The sequence below is a fragment of the Atractosteus spatula genome, chromosome 22 (assembly GCF_055471065.1).
Source record: "Atractosteus spatula isolate fAtrSpa1 chromosome 22, fAtrSpa1.hap1, whole genome shotgun sequence".
Classification (NCBI taxonomy): domain Eukaryota; kingdom Metazoa; phylum Chordata; class Actinopteri; order Semionotiformes; family Lepisosteidae; genus Atractosteus; species Atractosteus spatula.
The window spans coordinates 10,974,325-10,991,633 of record NC_142727.1 but is presented as its reverse complement, the minus strand read 5'-3'; the positions used below and the strand labels follow the sequence as shown (position 1 = coordinate 10,991,633).

Sequence of the window (17,309 nt, the reverse complement as noted above, 5' to 3'; positions counted from 1 at the left end):
TCTCTCACATGAAGTGATTTATGATGCCAACAGTGAAACAGTCCCATTTGGACATACACAACAGCAGTCAACGTGAAAAACATCCTGAAAAAAGGCAAGTGTATCTGAAAACTGAAGACTGGAGGGACTGTGGGGGTCTGGAAGAAGCTACCCCAGTTACGCTGTTAAAGCCAATACCCCAGCAGCTTTCAAGAAACAGCTGGATAAAATCCTGGGGTCTAATTAGCACATAGGCTAGACTGACTCAATAGCTTCCTCTCCTTTGCAAATGTTCCTAACCTACCTAAAGTATGTCATTCCAATAGAGACGCTCACAGTGAAGGGCGCAGGCTTCAGCGAAATACAGAAAGGGTTGTTCACAGAAATATTTTGCTGGAAACCAGATTACAGATCAGCTTATTAGGCGGGCCTTTCACTGAAGACAAGTTCAACCCATTGTCCTCTAAATAATAAGAAAGCACACATTGTACATGAATATACAATACTTTCATACAAGAAGCAGGTGATTAGTTAAACTAAGTACTTAAGGGACCACGACCCACATAAAACAGAATACGCATCTGCCCTTAAGAACTAACTTTCTTGTTTGAACACAAAACTTGCTCAATGGATCGATAAACGTGAAAGTGTCAGCCCTCTTTAGAAACAGGTGATTAGGTGGATCTACAAAACATGCTTGAGGCCCCTTGGCTGGAGATCTCTACTCTAATATGCTGACTACAGGAAGATTGTCCAAGGTCATAAAATTAGGAAAAAAAGGCAGAAGTCAAACATGTCAATAGCTACCAAGCGGTGCACAGCTGTAGTCACTGAAGGGAGTAGTCTCCTCATGTTCTCAAGCCACTTGAGCAATCGGCTGCCCATCTCCACCTCTTGGTAGCTTTGCTGGATCAGTACAGCCCTTTCCAAAGCTGCAGAGCCAGCACTAAGACAAAATGACACTCCTGATGAACCCCCACTGACAGGGATGACCCCGAGCTGTGGGCTCTGAGGATCTAGAATACAAAAAGCCCTGAACAAAATGAAATTAACCTTTTAATTCTGTTTATATAGTGGCTTTTTCTTAACCTGCCCCTTCAAATGATGTAAGACCACACGATGCCAGCCGAACACATGACCTTAACCTTTGCCCACAAGGCTTTGTTAACTGAACCTCTTCTTGACCAGACCGAAGGGGTTACCAGCAACCCAGCTCGCCAACCAGAGACCTGTGAATTCCTGACGCACCAAAGCCCACACAAACCCACGATGCACGGGACTTGAATGTCAAGGGTTGAGGGTTTAACACAAAGAACCGCAAGCAGGTGCGTGGTTAAAAACCGCCCTTACACACAGCTATGCGGGGTTTTAAATTCAGATAACTGAAACGAATCTATGATTGGAGATGTAAATGCGTGGCGGCTGCGTTTAAGAGGGAAAGGCGTGCCAGGAGCTGTGATATTTCCCAGGGCGCAGGCTGCTCAATATGCAGCAGGAGGAGATAAGCAGTGAACTTTCCACAACATCCCAGCAGCGGCAGGTCAGACGAGCTGGTTTCGCTCTGACTCGATCTGGGCAATGATCTGTCAACTGCCAGCCTCGAGCCGTTGAGAAGCGGAAGCTCGAGTAGTTTATTAACGCAAACAGGTCGGCGAGAACCCCCCCCCCCGCGCGGAACCGCGGCCCTGTGCTCTCCCCGCAGGGAGAGGCCTCCCCTGGAGGACTGAAGCTTCCTGTTTATCCATCTCTCCGACGGCCGTCCTGCACTCGCACGCGTTCAGCCGGACAGGTCGGTGTCCCCTGCCCGTCTGGAGCGCCGTCCAGCAGTACGGTATTCGGAACAACGCGGGAATGCCCTCTCGGTGCCAATGCGATGAAATGAGAAACAGTTTTTCTTCCGGCAGTTTTGAAGGCTGCTTCACTACACCAGCAATCCGATTCAGGACGATCGCACTAGACTCCCATGCCCGTCTTTACTGTGGACATCACCTTAAAGATCTGTGTCAAAGGCACAAAAATGCTTTTAAATCACTACCACAAGCTCTTACTTTGACTCACCAGACCAGAAAAAAAAATCTCTTTCCACTAAAGGGGGATTCCAGGTTCGAACGTGATGCATTTCTCTTACTGCAAGCAGGTGCCCACGTGCCTGCCTTTCCACTAGCTTTACTGGCTCACATCACAGACTCTGCAAGTCACTCGGCTCACTGGCAGGCTGGGGGCCATCAGAGGCCTGTGCGCACCTGCAATCTCAGTTTCTCAGACCGCATCCCACAAATCAATTTCTTGTCACAGGCACGACACTGCATGCGATGTTTTTCTTTGACAAACGGCAGACCTGAACACATCCGACCCAGCTCCAACTTTAAGGGAAGACTACAACAAGCGTTGGATTTTTACCGACAGGGGGCTTTGCACAGCATCAGAACGAACGTTTTCGGGCACCAGGCACAGATTCACTGCTGCCTAGCATGAACATGAAAAGGAGGACCACTGTATTTGGATTGAAATCAGACCGCGAGGGTCAGGAGGACGCAGGGCAATCTGTCACGAGCGCCGTCTCGGATTTATAACGCACGGTGAGCTAACGCTCTTCCTGGAACTTCAGTGGAGAATGAGCTCATTCATATCTGGTGATGACATCATCCCGCTGGAACACCAGCATCCTGACACAGGGAAACTCCTGATGGCTGTGTGCGCCGCAGACGCCGGCAACCGTGGTCAGACCGGAGGGAAAGGACTCCTAGGACACAGAAAGGCTGCTGCTTCAAACCGGCGCCCGCACAGGTCTCCGTAAGAGGGAAAAAGAAAAAAAGCCAAACCTTTTACAAGCCAAGCTGACTGCTTTATGCACCAGTGTTAGCATGCACCCAGGAGGAGGGGACCGACACTGAACTCTCGCTCACCTCAGCCGTAAGCCCCCAGCTGGCAAAGATCACCCAGGCTTCGACAAAAGAGATCGGACCGTTCCCCAGACACAAGACGCACTGTCTCATTAGGTACGGGTGGGCCACAGGAGACCAGCCCCATGTGTGACCCGCCGGAGCTGTCCGGACCAGGCCGCTGGGTGCAGGGGGCTCAAACCCTGCCTTCTACAAGCAAGAGAAGAGCAAGACTGGAACGGGAGCCTGTGACTGATCTCCCAAGGGTCTGCGCGCCTCATCTCCTCATCTTTGATACCAAAGCGCCCGTGCGCTTTCAGGCGCCGCGTTATTAAAGCGGAGATCAAAAGCAGACACAAAGCTTCCCGCTACGATCCACACGCTGCCTCTTCTGTCTGGGGGGAGTGGCGGGGAGAAGGAGGAGGGGGAGGAAGGGGAGGAACTGCCCCACATAGAGAGGCCTTGCACCTGCTGGACTCCTACCAGCTACAAACCCAAGGGGGTAAGCAGTCCTCCTGTTATTCACCACTCCTTTCACCCGCCTCGCGCGCGGGGAGTGGGAACACTCTCTCGGACCTCTCCCAGCTTTGTCCCATTTGTCAGACAACTCCAGTTGCATCCTTTGGGGAGACCAGCGCCAGACACCCTCTTCCCTTCTCGCGCTGACCGGGACAATTAGAAAGAGGCGGGGGGGGGGGGGGGGGGAGGAAAAGACAGATGGCTTTCTTTTTGGGCACAGAAGTTCGGTTAACCCTCCTCAAATCTGCTGTTCTCAGAGCATCAGCTCCCTGTGGCAGGGGAGATACTCAGGATAGTCAAAGGGGCAATGAGATCAACTGAGTTTTGACCTAAATCTCGGATTTACAGCCCGGTTGATCTAATTCGACCAACCAAGAGCTGTCCGGACATTAATTGGACATCAAAGTCTGTAATTAAATGGCTACCACTCACCCCTTTACCAGCACACATTTAAATTGTGGTTACTTTGCCGTGTCCCACCTCTCACCCGATTTCCATCCGAGAAGGCTCGCAGCAGAAAACAATCAATCAGAATTATATATGTAACCACCCCCAGCTGAGAACGGATGAGCAAACAGACACAAATAGAAGTATGCCAGTTTTAGGAACAAAAGCAGTCACAGCCCTAGGGGGCAAAATTCAGCACAGCCTGATGCTTTTGTACTTTCACACAAGTCCCCAGTGAGTTCCGACGCAAACCCTCAAAGTGAAGCACCAAAAAAAACAAAACAAAAAGAGAGTCACACCTCAGATAAGATCTCTACCGACACTACAGAAACCCAGAACAAGTTAGCAAAGAAGCTCCTTCCACCACTTCTATCGAGCCAAGGTCGGGAGTTGTGTCTAAAAGGGCAAAGATAAAAAGGACAAAGTTGGGCTGTGTGGGTTCCAGCAGACAGAACTGGTCTGGGCAACCAGCGTCTGGCTGCCAAGAGGTGCCCTCCTGCTCGACGCGCAGGCTGGCCCCGCGCTCTGGTGCCAACTCAGCAGGCTGCGCTGAGGCGGAACAATTCAGCCCGGGCACGCCAGCGGCCGCCCCCCCCAGAAAAGCGACGTCACAAAGCTGCGTTCACTTCCCCGCCTCGTGAACTCCTCTGGGATTTGAGAACTGGGACGGGCTGGGGTGTGTGCCGTCCTCGTCCCCCTACTCCACACCTCCGCGGCCGGTCAGCTCAAGCTCCGTGCCAGCTCTTCACGGGCAGCCAGGCAGACAGGACGAGGAGGAGGAGGAGGAGCGGCCCTCCCGCACAGTCTCCTCTCTCTTGGCACCGCGCGCGCTTGGCCAGTCGTCAGGTATCTTATGACACACCAGGCCGCCTCCCACACTGCAGGACTGGCTTTCCAAAAGGCCCACATTTCCCTGGCTGCAGAACTCGCCGGCACATGTCCGCGTGCGGGGGGCCGGCCAGCTTTGTCAGAAGGGAAAACGACAGAACAGGGAGAGAGAGGTTCTGTCCCTTTCGGGTTCCCCCCGAAAATAATTATCTCCTCGGCCTAACTCCCAAAACTCACAACTTGCGAGAGAGAAGTCCAGGTTTCATTTGGAAACTGTGCTGTGAAGTTTCAAACTTCTTACACAGCAGCATGACTATGGACAGCTGTTACAAGGCGCAGAGTCATTCCAGAGGGCGGAGGCGTAGTAGGAGTTTCTGCTGTAGGCTGCCATTTGTTAAATTCCCCAATAGGCATGGGGTCTTTACTGTCCTGGCATTTATATATATATAGACACTTGGGCTCAGGAATGGGATTCACTGGACTTAAACAAGCACCTCACCACATGCCCTAACCAGCAACCTCCTGCTTTCACCTCCCAGGAAAACCTCCCCTCTGAATCTGGACTGGTCATGGTCCCTGTCTTGCCATCCTCTGTAGACTCTCTTTGCTGCTGTGGGATGGAGCAACAGCACCACAGCACCCGGCTCAGAACAAAAAGGCTGGACATCACTGTCCCTGCGTTACAATCACAAGGTTTTGAATGGCCATTTACACAGAGCCTCGATACATTTGGGCAAACTGTAACTCAACACAAGACTGCGGCAAGATCACGAGCACTACAGCCTCACAGTTCCGCGGTCCCGAGTTCGAGTCCAGGTCGGGCATCTGTCTGTGTGGAGCTTGCATGGTTATGGCAGTTTCCACTAGGTGCTCCTCTTTCCTCCTACTTCCCAAAGCCATGCCAGCTGAGTTGCCTTGGCTAGTCCAAAATGTCCCTTGCGGGGGGTGGGAGAAGAGGGATTTCATACCTTAAGGAGCTGGCTATGGGAGAACAGAAGCACATGAGCCTAATCGGACACATCAGGCACAAATGAGAGCAGGCTTTCAGATGCTTACATATGGCACTTCTAAAAAACAATCACTTGATGTAAGCTTGGGATTTCCAGGTAAATGTAGACTACTGCATTTCCACTGGGCATGAGTGGGTTTCAACAGGCCAAGCATTTCAACTGCAGACCGTAAGTGCCCTCCGATACAAATCTAGTCACCCACCGTCTTTAAAATTACTCTGGCCGGCACCCGTGCATCAAGAGTCAGGCTCATTTAAAAAAAAAAAAGTCTCCTTTTCAAATCTTCTTTGGTTGTCTTGCCATCATGGAAAGCACTACTTCAGAGCCAGTACAACTAAAAAAGCCAGAAACTTCTCTTTAGAAATTCTCTTGATAAAGTGACAGAGTGATAAGGACACTGTCATATAGAGCCAAACTGCACAAAAAAACTCCTGCACTGATCTCCCTGCTTCTTCCGATGTATAAAACACTGCCAAGAGGGACAATCCAAAAACTAAATACGCGAGCCCTTATATCGTGGCAAGCTAAATCCACTTACGGAGCCCACAAAATACAATCAAACTCTTCGTCAGCTCTGGCTCAAAGGTGTTGGATTCAGGTTTCGGCAAAGTAAACAGAAAAGGTTCAAGTTGTACCAGCTTTAGTCATTTAAGGGAGCAAACAGTGGACAGGCAGCACTTTGGATTTTAAACCACTGGGGCTTCTGAACAGCTGGAAAAGCAGTAACGCGCTGACTGACAGCCCTGCAAAGCATAAACCACGCACACAGAACAGTGCATTTTCACGAAATAACAATACAAGGAGTTTACAAAGAGATGTCAAACATTTGGGGAACTTTGTTACTGAATTTAAATGCTTGGAACTACGTTTTCCTCTTCACCCACATGCTTAAGTTACTTTCAGTCTTAATCGGGGGTATCCCTACACCTGGACAGCCCCAATCCAGTTCTCTGAACCTTTCTAGTCTTGAAGAGATTGGACTAAGAGGGCCCACAATACAAGTACAGTCTTTTCTGCTATGTCGTGTGTTTTGTCAACGCGAATTGGCTGGAACGCGATTGATGAATAGGTGAACGCTGTTCGGAAAACGCGAACTTTCGCACAGATGTCTTGGCTATTAAGCGATTCCATTCCCAACACTTTAAGTGACGTGGTGGGTGGAGGAACACAACGCTTATGCCAACAGTCTCCGCGTCAACATCACATGCTCAGTCGACTCCCTTGCTTCGCTGTGAAGTGCTTTTCGAGAGGTCATTTTCGGGGGGGGGGGTTTCCGCAAATTTTGCCGTGCCAGGCATCAATCCGGGAGGACAAAGTGACAAGGATGTTTACGGGGAGCATCCTGGTGAGAAAACTGCAGATTGTGAACGTAAAAGAAAGGCTTTAACACTCAAAAAGAAGCTAGATATTATAAAGGGTTTTGAACGTAGAGAAAGGACATGGGATATCGTTAAGGAGTCGACGGTACGCACCGTCCGAGACGATGCAGAAAAAATTAAAGCAAGCTGTATTGCTGGAACAAGCCTGGGTCCCAGCAAATCGGTAAGATCACAGCCACTTGAGGAGATGGAGCGACTCCTGAGAGGACAGAAGATCAAACTCTCTGCAGCTGGTTGTTGAGGGGGAAGTGGACAATGAATATGAAGAAGAGGTCCAGGATGCAGTACCACAAGAGCTTTCCCTCTTCTCTTTCGTCTCCTATCCTGAGGGCAGCTGAGAAGCAGTCGCCGCTCTCAGAAGACGATGACTACAATGCAGAACGGGGCAGGACAGCTGTTCGTGGAATAAGGTCTTACCCTATGAACAGCTCCTTTATGAAAGAAGAAAAATGGCAAAGCAGCAAAAATGAGTTGTCTTTTTTTAAACCAGCCCCCAAGAAACAGTCAGAATACAAGGAACCATCTGGATTAATAATTTCTTGTCCCAACCCTGCACAACAACAGGTGAAGGTGATAGTGAGGACCCCACAGCCCCCGTCTTCATAACTCAGCCACCCCTATCGAGTTATCATAATTTTCGTCAAGATAAAGTGTTAAATTTACATTTATTTAAACTGCGCTATCCTTTGTGTTAGTCTAACTACTATATCTGTGTCAATTTTGAGTAATATTTCTGGTGGTCTGCCCCAGCCCTACTTTGTTCCCCATAAGCCCTGTTATTTTTATTGCGCCATCTTGTATAGCGCAACTATCGCAGTATAGCAGAAAGGACTGTACTCAAAATTCTCAAAGGCACTGACAAAGTCAGCACAGAGGACTTCTTCAAAATAAACAGCGAAACACAAACCAGAGGACACAAGTTGAAACTATGTGTAAGTGCATTTAACATCAAGAACAGGGGGCACTTCTTTACACAAAGGGTGGTGGGAGTATGGAACAACTGAAGGCAATTCCCCGATGTCATTGAAGAAATTGCTGGATGAGATCCTCTGATCTATTAACTACCAGCTACCAAATCGGCAGGGTGCACTGAAGGACCTTCTCTTGCTTACAATCATCTCTCTATTGGCATGAAATTGAGATCCTCTAAAAAAAATGGAAAAAATTAACTGCAATCGCTAAAGGACATGTTTTCAAAATTAAGCAATTTAGAGATTATGCCACGCCAACTATCCTTCAGGCTTCAAGGACCAGACTTCCCTTAATTAAACCAATGACTTGACTACCTGATCAATAACTTACAAGTTCCTATACTCTAAAAATTGGTTACTTTTTTTAAGGGGTTTCCCTTAAAACTAACTGATCTAGGACTCCCCAGGAATGGAGAGGGTAACCCCAAATTTACTTTCATTGCAAAATAACAGAACAGGGCAAGAAAGTAGGTGGTATCAGTTTCCTGTGAGGAAATAAAACACTTTTATTGCTGCTCATACTATAAAAGATGAAGCGGGCAGCAGAAGACAAAGAAAGAACTTATCTGGATTTCTAGAACTAAGCTCCAGTTAATAATTAGTCATTTTCAGGAGCCTATATTTACAATTTCGGTTCCCAGGTTCTTCCTCCATCCCCTCTTGAACTCTCGGGTTGGTGATGGGAAACGTCCTGCATGGGGGAACTTGGGAGTCTTTTAAAAGCAAACCCAGCGCTCCTCGTCGAAAAGCAAAAACAACAATCACGACAGCTGAGCTCCGCCTGATTTTTATTAATGTATGCATACACTCGGGTTAACCCTCTAACCACATCCTCACTTCAGGACGGGTTGCGACTCTGTGCTGCGCAGTTACGACTAAATCCAGCCACTCCTGTGGCACAGCCAAGTAATATACCCCTGGCGTAAAGACGCCAACGGTCACACACAGCCTCTTCCTTGCCGAGACGCTCACCGTGATGTAGCTGCTAACGCGAGATTGTTGACAGTTCAGTCCTGCGAAGCAAATATTTAATTCTCGCTGCGCAGGAGGTTTCTCATTCAAAACGGCCCTCACCTGTCCCCGCAGCTCAGAGCACGTAGTTTGTTTGTTTGTTTGTTTTTTTTCCTCTGCTACAGAAAGGGAAGACGGCGGTTACACAGTAACACTCCCCCCCCCCAACAAAAAAAAATAACACCGTGTCTCCATGTCAAACTGTGCCTCGTTGCTATAGCTTTACAATCCCCAGTACTTTAGCTCGGTTCCCCCCCTTTTCCCCTGTTATTATTTTTTTAGATATATATATATAAGCCAACGACTCTTGCCATCTTCTTCCGCGGATATTTATCATTCGCCAAATATCGCATCCTGTACAACGCCAGCACGTTGCCGACATGATTTCGCTGCTACGCACTATATATATTATGCAGAGGGAGGGGGGGGGAGATAGTCCACCTCCCATTTTCTCATGTATCAGCACCGATACTGTCAGACGTAGCAGAGGAAGTAGGCGTGCAGCGCAGCGCACCGGAGTGAATGGGCACACGAGGAGCGGGACGGACTCCGCACATAGGCACGACTAAAACACTGACAAACGTTTATCGATACGTATCTCCCCCACCACCTCCCCCCAAAAAACCCAAAACAGAAAAGCGCTGGGCGCGACGCGAGGCTCAGCCCGTTTTTTAAAAAAAAAAACTAAGCAGGCGTGCAGTCGGGAAGGGGGCGACGTTGTGGCGTATGCTAAAAACAAAAACGAAGAGAAGAAGCCCTCCAGTTGGCACACTGTGGCTTTCGCGGTGTTGTCGGGCACAGCACCGTGTGCCCCCGGAGACGAAAACAACCATCGGAGGGAAATGCCCCCCCCACCACCCGATGCCACCGCAAAGTTGGGCTTTTAACAGCCCGGGGGGTTCAGGACCGACAGCGGGGTTCTGGGGGGGGCTGAGAGGCCAGCGCGGACCCCGGAGTCAAGAAAGAGAGTTGACGTTTTGTTTTCATCCCCCCCCCTTCCCTCTCTCTCTCTCTCTCTCTCCTCCCTCCCTCCGTCCTGTCGCCACAGTCACAAACGCTGGGGAAGGCGGCGGGGTTGGGGCTGGGGCTGGGGCTGGGGTGGCGGAGGGAGACTCGTCTCCCTCTCTCTCGGCTCAGCCCCGCAAGCTCAGGCGACCGGGCGACGCGGAACCACGCAGCTGCAAATTCACCAGACCCGACGGCCGTGCGGAGCCCGTCCAGTCCCCGGCGCAAAGTTGAGCGCCGCACAATGGAGGGGGAGCCGCGCCGATCGTTAAAACCCCTCGGAGCAGCATCCATCTGCAGCAGCCCCTAACTGCCCCTAACGCAGAAGGGGGGGGGAATAAGAGATCGCTTGTATCCCACAGCTCTTACCACCAACCCCCCCCCCTCTCCCCTTCCCTTCCCAAACAACGGCACAACCCCGGAATAAACTTGCGCTGCATCCCGTATCTGCTTCCCATCAAACCCGTCCTTTCCCATTAAATAACTGAATCAAACGAGACCTCCCACCCACCACCACCACCACTACCACCTTTTTTCCTTTTCCTCCCCTTCTCCAAACATCACTTAACGCGTTTGAAATAGTTCGCCACTAAGATCAGCCCCAGCGCCTGGGAGGAAAACAGCACATGATCAGAGAAGATGGTAGCAGGGAAGAAAAAAAAAAAAGTTGCAGCATTTGGACCCGGAGGTCAATGCGGGAGGCGCTCGGAGGCAGGCTCGCCCAACCCGCCCTGTGCCACTGTCTCCCCAGCTCGCAGCTGTCTTACCTCTCCGCTGCTGGAGCCACTCGCCTCCCCAAAAACATCCCGAAATTTCTGCAGGTTGTTGCCGATGGCAGCGGAGACTTGCAACGCGGCGTCAAAGCCCGGCCCGAGCCCGCTCGCGTTCGGCTGGGGCCCGGAGCCAGTCCGGAGCGAGGCGGTGACCCTGATCCGGCCCGCTCTCCTCCCGCTGCCCGCGTTGCTACTCCCTCCGGGCCGAGCGGGGAACCGCCACCGACAGCTGTGCGCCATTTTACACTCTGCCTGCTTGCCCTAAGATCAGGGTGCTGAGGGGGCGCGGCCCCGAACCTGTGTATTCACCAAGCAACCATTACATAAGCGCAGCAACAGTATGTCGTATTCAGATTCCAGGGCGGGGATGAGGGGGAGCCCCGATCGTGTGTTTTCCATAACTCGTCCGTAAGCGGCACTTGCGCTGTGCTCGCCTATGCGCAGTCCTGGGCTGGGCCCGGGAACAAAAGCTGAACAATTACAAGTATAATTAACCATGTCAAGATTATGCTCTATACACAGCCAGGGTGAACCAAAGGGACGCGGGGGGGGTTAGCAACCTTGCGAGATTTTCACGAGATTTCGAATAACTTTAAAGCATGAAATCGAAGCGAGGAAATCGATCTTTAGAAACCCGAAACTGGGACAGATCCTCGATTTATTGTGGTGCGTGGGCCGCCCGTCTAATAAAAACATACACTGTCTGAATCCAGAAAGACTAAGTAGCAGGCGTGCAAACGGGGGAAAAAAAAACAATTACTTCATACATCACGTTTGAAAGAAACGTCAAGGGAGCTCAATTCCCTGGCCGGACTCGCCACCTAAACCCAGTCAGAAACCTTTGCACATCTCCATTCAGTGGGCAGGGCCACTACAGGTCCTACCAGAGGAAAGTTCTAATCGGAGGAAGGACGATATCAAGGCTAATGGAGTATTGAACACTTGGACCTTTATTAATTACGTTCTCGATACATTTTTTAAAAGACCGTCCATGCAGCTCAGCGTCGTGCGTAACACAAGACTTTTAAAAAGGCTCGCATAATGCAACAAGCTGAACAGTCCCGTTCCAACCCGATGAACCGCAGCTAAAATGACATGGCAATCCCAGGAAAAGCAGATTAACCCAATAGAGTGGTCAGAGATGGAGAAAAACACACTAACATGGTTAGGAAGACTAAAGCAACCCAGTCGCCACAAAGCACACATCTTCTCCCCCGATTCCGGACTTGGACTGCTCCCTTCGTCGAGTCCCGATACTTCCCGCCTGGAAAAGCAAAAACAAGACAACTTCACCAGCCGTGTCAAACAGACCCAACTTCAGAGCATCTGTTAAAAAAAAAGAACGCGCCCATGCGCAAACACTCGCATTTATTAGGAGCGCACCTGACGAGCAAAGGCGATAATTATGTCACGTGCAGAATCCTAGCAAGGTGAGGGAAAACAACGCTAATGAACGATACAGGTATCGAACACCTTGGGTTTTTCACAAGTGAGCTTCGATTACTATATTATAATATTTAGGCATGTTTACTACTAATTTGTACACGATTTAGTGGCACCTGTGTGGGTAGGCATAAGGACTATAGAGATGATGTCTCTCCTATATTTAACACAGTATCCTTTAACTGCAGTTTGTGTGGCCCAGAGACTGGATTCGGTGTATGGGCTGTTTTGCATACCTAGTTATCTGGACTATTGTCCTGCCTTCAGAGGAGAGGCATATGTAATGGCAGTGAAAGGGATAAGAAATGAACCCGCATAAACCAATTGAAATTCACATTTTCAATATGAAAATTCAGGAGCTGCTTGTGTGAGCCAACGAGAAGAACAAGCAACTGTGATAGTCATCCAACGACAAATGCACGTTTAGCCCTGCAAAGTGTCTTTTGAACCCACAGCACCATTAATCACAGAAGATCGATCCAAGTGTCTATACATTGCATTTTATCAAGAGTGTGAACTAATGGTGCACTGGAAGCAACTTCTTAAATGTGCATAAGCCGAGAACAGTAAATAAAGAATATCAAAGGTTTTGAAGAGAAAAGTTTACCGGTCCAGCTGCTTCCAAATGCACAGCTTGTCCTGAAAACTGCAAAGCTGTTCTAAATTAAAATTCTAAACATATAGAAACCAGCTGTTTCTATATGTTTATGTTATTAATATTCCCGCTGTTGAGATGTGATCCTCAGGAAACATACTTTGGATTCATACCGCGCTTCTGAATTCCTTTAAAGGTGCTCATAAAGAAAATCGTCTAATACTAGAAATTTATTTTGACTGTGCAAGGAGGGAGTTTGTCCACGTCTTCAGATCGAGGCCTGAAAAAACAGAAACCTGAGTCACACGCGGTCACACACTCGGACTCGTAAATATGCAGAGCAGGATGGAACATTCTGACAGCTACAGCAAAAGGAACATCAACACACAGTACTGTCGTTGAACATACAGATTTTATTGGATTCCAAGCAGTTGGACCCGGAGGTGAGTGCGTGTACAAAGCTCAGCAGAAAAACTCTACAATGGAACAGATCATGTTTTACACATTGTATCCAACAATACTGCCTTTCCCGATGATCTCTCCAATGTAGAACCACATGAGCACTTCTGTGGCGACCAGACCGTTCCTCAAGGCGTCCTAGGAGCAGGGCAAAGAACAGTTTACTGTCAATTCTACAGTACAACACCAGATGAACAAAGTTAAAGCAAAATTAACTTGTACTGTATATAACAAGCCACACTTATATCCATTCCTGGGTCTAGAATAATTTCCTTTAAGACATCATTCTTATCTGTTCAAATGAAGAGGTTTACTCTTTTACAATTCCCATAATTAAAAATATCAAGAGCATGAAATAATTCTGCTTAAGCCCTTTGCAAAATAAAAGATCAAACATCCCAGAGGGGAGACTGCTTAAAGAATTCCCCATATATTTCTGCTCAGAGACAGCAAATGTGCAGAACAACACCCGAGTTTTGATTTGGGGGTTCTTGTAAGCTTTCAACTTAAAACAAAACATTCATCGCTTCAATCTTAACAATGTGTATGCATCTCTCCCAACAAAACAAAGTCTGAGAGCATCCCGTGTGGCCCAGCCAGGAAAGGTGCCTGCCCAACTGCAGATTGTGCTCTTTGATCAAGGGTTCGAGCCTGGGTCATGACACTTGCTGTCTGGGATCGGGATTCCCCAGGCAGCGATACACAGGTAGCTGAGCTCAGCCCTGGGCAGGAAGGGATTAGTTCGCCAGGGCTCTCCTGACGACACAGTCACCCCTGTGGCTACCTGGGCACACACCAGCATGCAGTGCCCTCTGTGAGGGATGCACCTCACATCCAAATGGCTGTGAACTTCCCCCATGGGGCTGTACTGCCCGGGACACATTAGGAGACAAGTGGTTTGAAGGTGGCGTTGGTTATTAGAGCCATCTCCCCAGTGCATGGACACAGCGTTCATAGCTGGAAGCCGGTGGGAAAAATCCCAAATTTGCTGCTCCTAACCAGGAAAGCAGGAACACACGCCAGTTCTAACACAACAAAATTAATGCGGAGTTGTTGGAGATGGCCAATTGAGCTTCAGCCTTTAAGCCAACCCACTGAGCTTCACCAGGAGCTGCATGTACAGTACCTTGACTGTGGTCTGGGCAAGTCGGCCAGTCTGGAAAGCTTTGACGAGCCCCTTGGCGCTCTCGATAGCCTGGGGGATCTCTGCAGGGGTGGGGGGAACCAGCTCAACGCGGGCATAGTGCCAGAATGTGGCCAGCCGGGGCTTGGAGTAGTTCACTGTAGCTGAAAACACAAGACAAGCAGGGCGTTAGGCAAAAACGGCAGTGCATGAAAACTATTTCACTACAAACCATCTTTTGTCCTCCCTTCCGTCTCGGAAACCCGTGAAGATCCTGCAGGAAGGTGAAAGATGTGCACCGTGTGAGTAGGTGATTATTATTATTAAGGAGAAATGCATTTAAATCCGAGACCAGCAGACACTCCGTTACACAAAGGGTTGCAGGAGTCTGGAACAAGCTACCCAGCCGTGGTGTCAAAGCTCATAGAGTAGCTTCTTTCAAGTAATGACTGGAAGAAATCCTCACATTGGTTTTAACAACCACACAAACTAGCCTCTGGTCTGATGCAGGCTTTCTATGCTCTTATAATCTTACTAAAGAAGATCATTGCCACATTGACCATGTTGTGGGAATCTCATGCTACACACGAGCTACTCACCATTTCTCAGGTCTGATAGTACAAGAAAATCAAGAGGCTGTATCAGGACTGTCAGAACGGAATCTCAGTGAACGAGAGCACCAAATATAGGCAGTACTAAAGTACTAAAATGTGTATTTTGTTAAATCACTAAATTTTCCCAATTCTTTAAAAAGATATATGGCATTGTGCGATATATTGAGAGCATTCTGCTCCTCAGCAGTGTAAACTACATCGCTAATCTCAACGGGACTACGTGAAAGCACTGCAACACAGCATCAGTGGCTCCTATCAGTGAGAAACCATAGCAGAAAGCCTTCCTGGGCATCAGCTAACCCAGTTGTCATTGGTAGTCTTGACCACTGTTCCCTTTGCACGCCACCAGGAAGAAAGCATGTTAATCTGACATCACTGCAAATCACACAGCAATACTCCTCTTGGGTTTTTTTTTTACTGAAGGTGTCTGTTCTTGCTGGAAAAGAACAACACTTGCTACTGAAAACACTACAGTTAAACCACCGGTAAATGCCGACGGCAGCTCTCCTCGGAACCCACTGAGTAAACGGACACTGAAAAGATCGATTAGTGCAGGACTCCAGGATTCAGGGTTCAGCAGTTGAGCCAAGTGCTCCAGCAGAATGATTTGAACTGCGACAGATCAAAATGTCAAACCTCCCGTTTGCTGGGTTAGTAAGAATAATAGAAACTCTGGAAGCTAGGCCGGCACACAACCAAGGCAACAGAAACGTTTGCTGTTTTGGCCAAGGAAAAAATACAATGAATCGCACAGTTTCACTATATTGAACGTCGTGGTAACTCATCTGATTTTAAAATGATTAAGTTTGTGTTTTCTATTTTATATAAATGCATTTGTCGTACGCAACCCGGTTTTTTGATCGTACGCTGCAGCCAGAATTACATTCTAAACTACCGTAGTCTATAGGTACTTGCACGGTTTAAATAAGCTGCTTAGATAAACATATAACAAGAAATATCCGTAGAATGGTTTAAATAGAAAGTCAAATGCATAGGCTTTAATTTCTGTATAAACTACTTTGTAATTTTAACCAAAGGTCTGGCCTAAATGGACAGACCTCCCTGTAATACTCAGAATAGTTGACTCTTGCAATTTCAGAACAAAATGAATCTCACCGCTTATTAATTGTGGTGTCTTGGTGACCACGGATTTAACGAGTCTTTGGGCCGCCTGTGCCATTTTATCCGGGAGGTATGACTTCAATTTCTGCTTTAAAACGGCATAAGACACCTTCGCCGGTTCCCACTCTGTCCGAACTGAATGTCACCTCCACTCCAAGGACCCACGGAAGATTGACGTCCACACATATGCCTGCTATAAAATCCGCCATCTTCTTTATAAAGACCTCATAAAAGAAAATGTTATCCGCGAGCCTATTCACAATTTTGTCATTTTTGAAGATATTATGTATAGATCTTTTAAATTACAATAAACTGTGTGTTAAAAAATATAGGCAGTGAGGTGGACAATTTAAAGATGGCGACATCGAGTGTGCGTGTGTAATATGGGTTGGCTACTACAGTGGCACTGGATAAAGTAAACGATGTGATTTGAATTCTGTAGATCGAAAAAAAACAAGTCTTTGTCAGAAATGTACAGATGTACAGCGGTCTTACTTTAAAACGCGGACGTCTGACTTTTTTAACAACTTAAGTAAGGAAAGAGTGACAACCACATTGCAGCTTTGAGAGAAATTGAGTTTTTTAGGAATAAATAATACTGGGGCTCAGATGATAGGCCCGGTTTTCTATAAATGGATCACACATGGAGAATCATGGAACACACATTGTGCCAAGGACACCACTGTCGAACCCTTCAGTCTGTTCTGAAACAAGCTCTGACTTGAACCTTTCCGCTCAATAAGGGTAATTTGTAACTTAAAGGATAACAACAGTATTTTTTATCAGGCAGCACGGAGATGCTGATAAAGCATGCAATATGAACTTTAATAATAGGCCTTATTATTTAATGCAGGTTGAGGTAACGATAGCTGACAGATTGTAATTCCAATGTCTAGAAATGGGGTGGAGTGTCTATCCTGCTGCCATTAATGCTACTACTACTACTAATTGCTTACACGTATATAGCGCTTTTCTAGACACTCCACTCAAAGCTCTTTACAGGTAATGGGGATCCCCTCCACCACCACCAATGTGCAGCCCCACCTGGGTGATGCACCAGTACTCTCAACACACACCAGCTATTGGTGGGGAGGAGAGCAGAGTGAGGAAGCCAATTCATAGCTGGGGATTATTAAGGGGGACATGACT

The 17,309-nt window shown here is 48.1% G+C and overlaps 2 protein-coding genes across 4 annotated transcripts in view; both read right to left on the bottom strand.

Moving 5' to 3' along the window:
- The window catches only part of kmt2a (lysine (K)-specific methyltransferase 2A), a 61,843-nt gene extending 50,791 nt beyond the window's left edge, over positions 1-11,052 (bottom strand). For all 3 annotated transcript variants that reach the window (XM_088939994.1, XM_088939995.1, XM_088939996.1), the window contains exon 1: positions 10,799-11,052. In XM_088939994.1, coding sequence (XP_088796120.1) covers positions 10,799-11,044 — 246 coding nt within the window. In that variant the 5' untranslated portion in view covers positions 11,045-11,052. The remainder of the gene's footprint in view (positions 1-10,798) is intronic.
- Positions 11,053-13,235: 2,183 nt separating this feature from the next.
- Positions 13,236-16,331, bottom strand: atp5mg (ATP synthase membrane subunit g). The gene is made up of 3 exons (XM_088939993.1): positions 16,155-16,331; positions 14,428-14,588; positions 13,236-13,439 (listed from the first exon to the last, which is right to left on the bottom strand). Exons 1-3 carry the CDS (start codon positions 16,216-16,218, stop codon positions 13,341-13,343), a joined length of 324 nt encoding a protein of 107 aa, XP_088796119.1. The 5' UTR covers positions 16,219-16,331; the 3' UTR covers positions 13,236-13,340.
- Between the last annotated feature and the right edge of the window lie 978 nt (positions 16,332-17,309).

Coding starts and splice junctions, on each gene's coding strand:
- atp5mg (XM_088939993.1), bottom strand. CDS start 16,218: ATGGCACAGGCGGCCCAAAGACTCGTTAAATCCGTGGTCACCAAGACA. Junction 14,589..16,154: donor GACACCACAATTAATAAGCG/GTGAGATTCATT, acceptor TTGTGTTTTCAG/CTACAGTGAACTACTCCAAG. Junction 13,440..14,427: donor TTGCCCAGACCACAGTCAAG/GTACTGTACATG, acceptor CCCTGCTCCTAG/GACGCCTTGAGGAACGGTCT.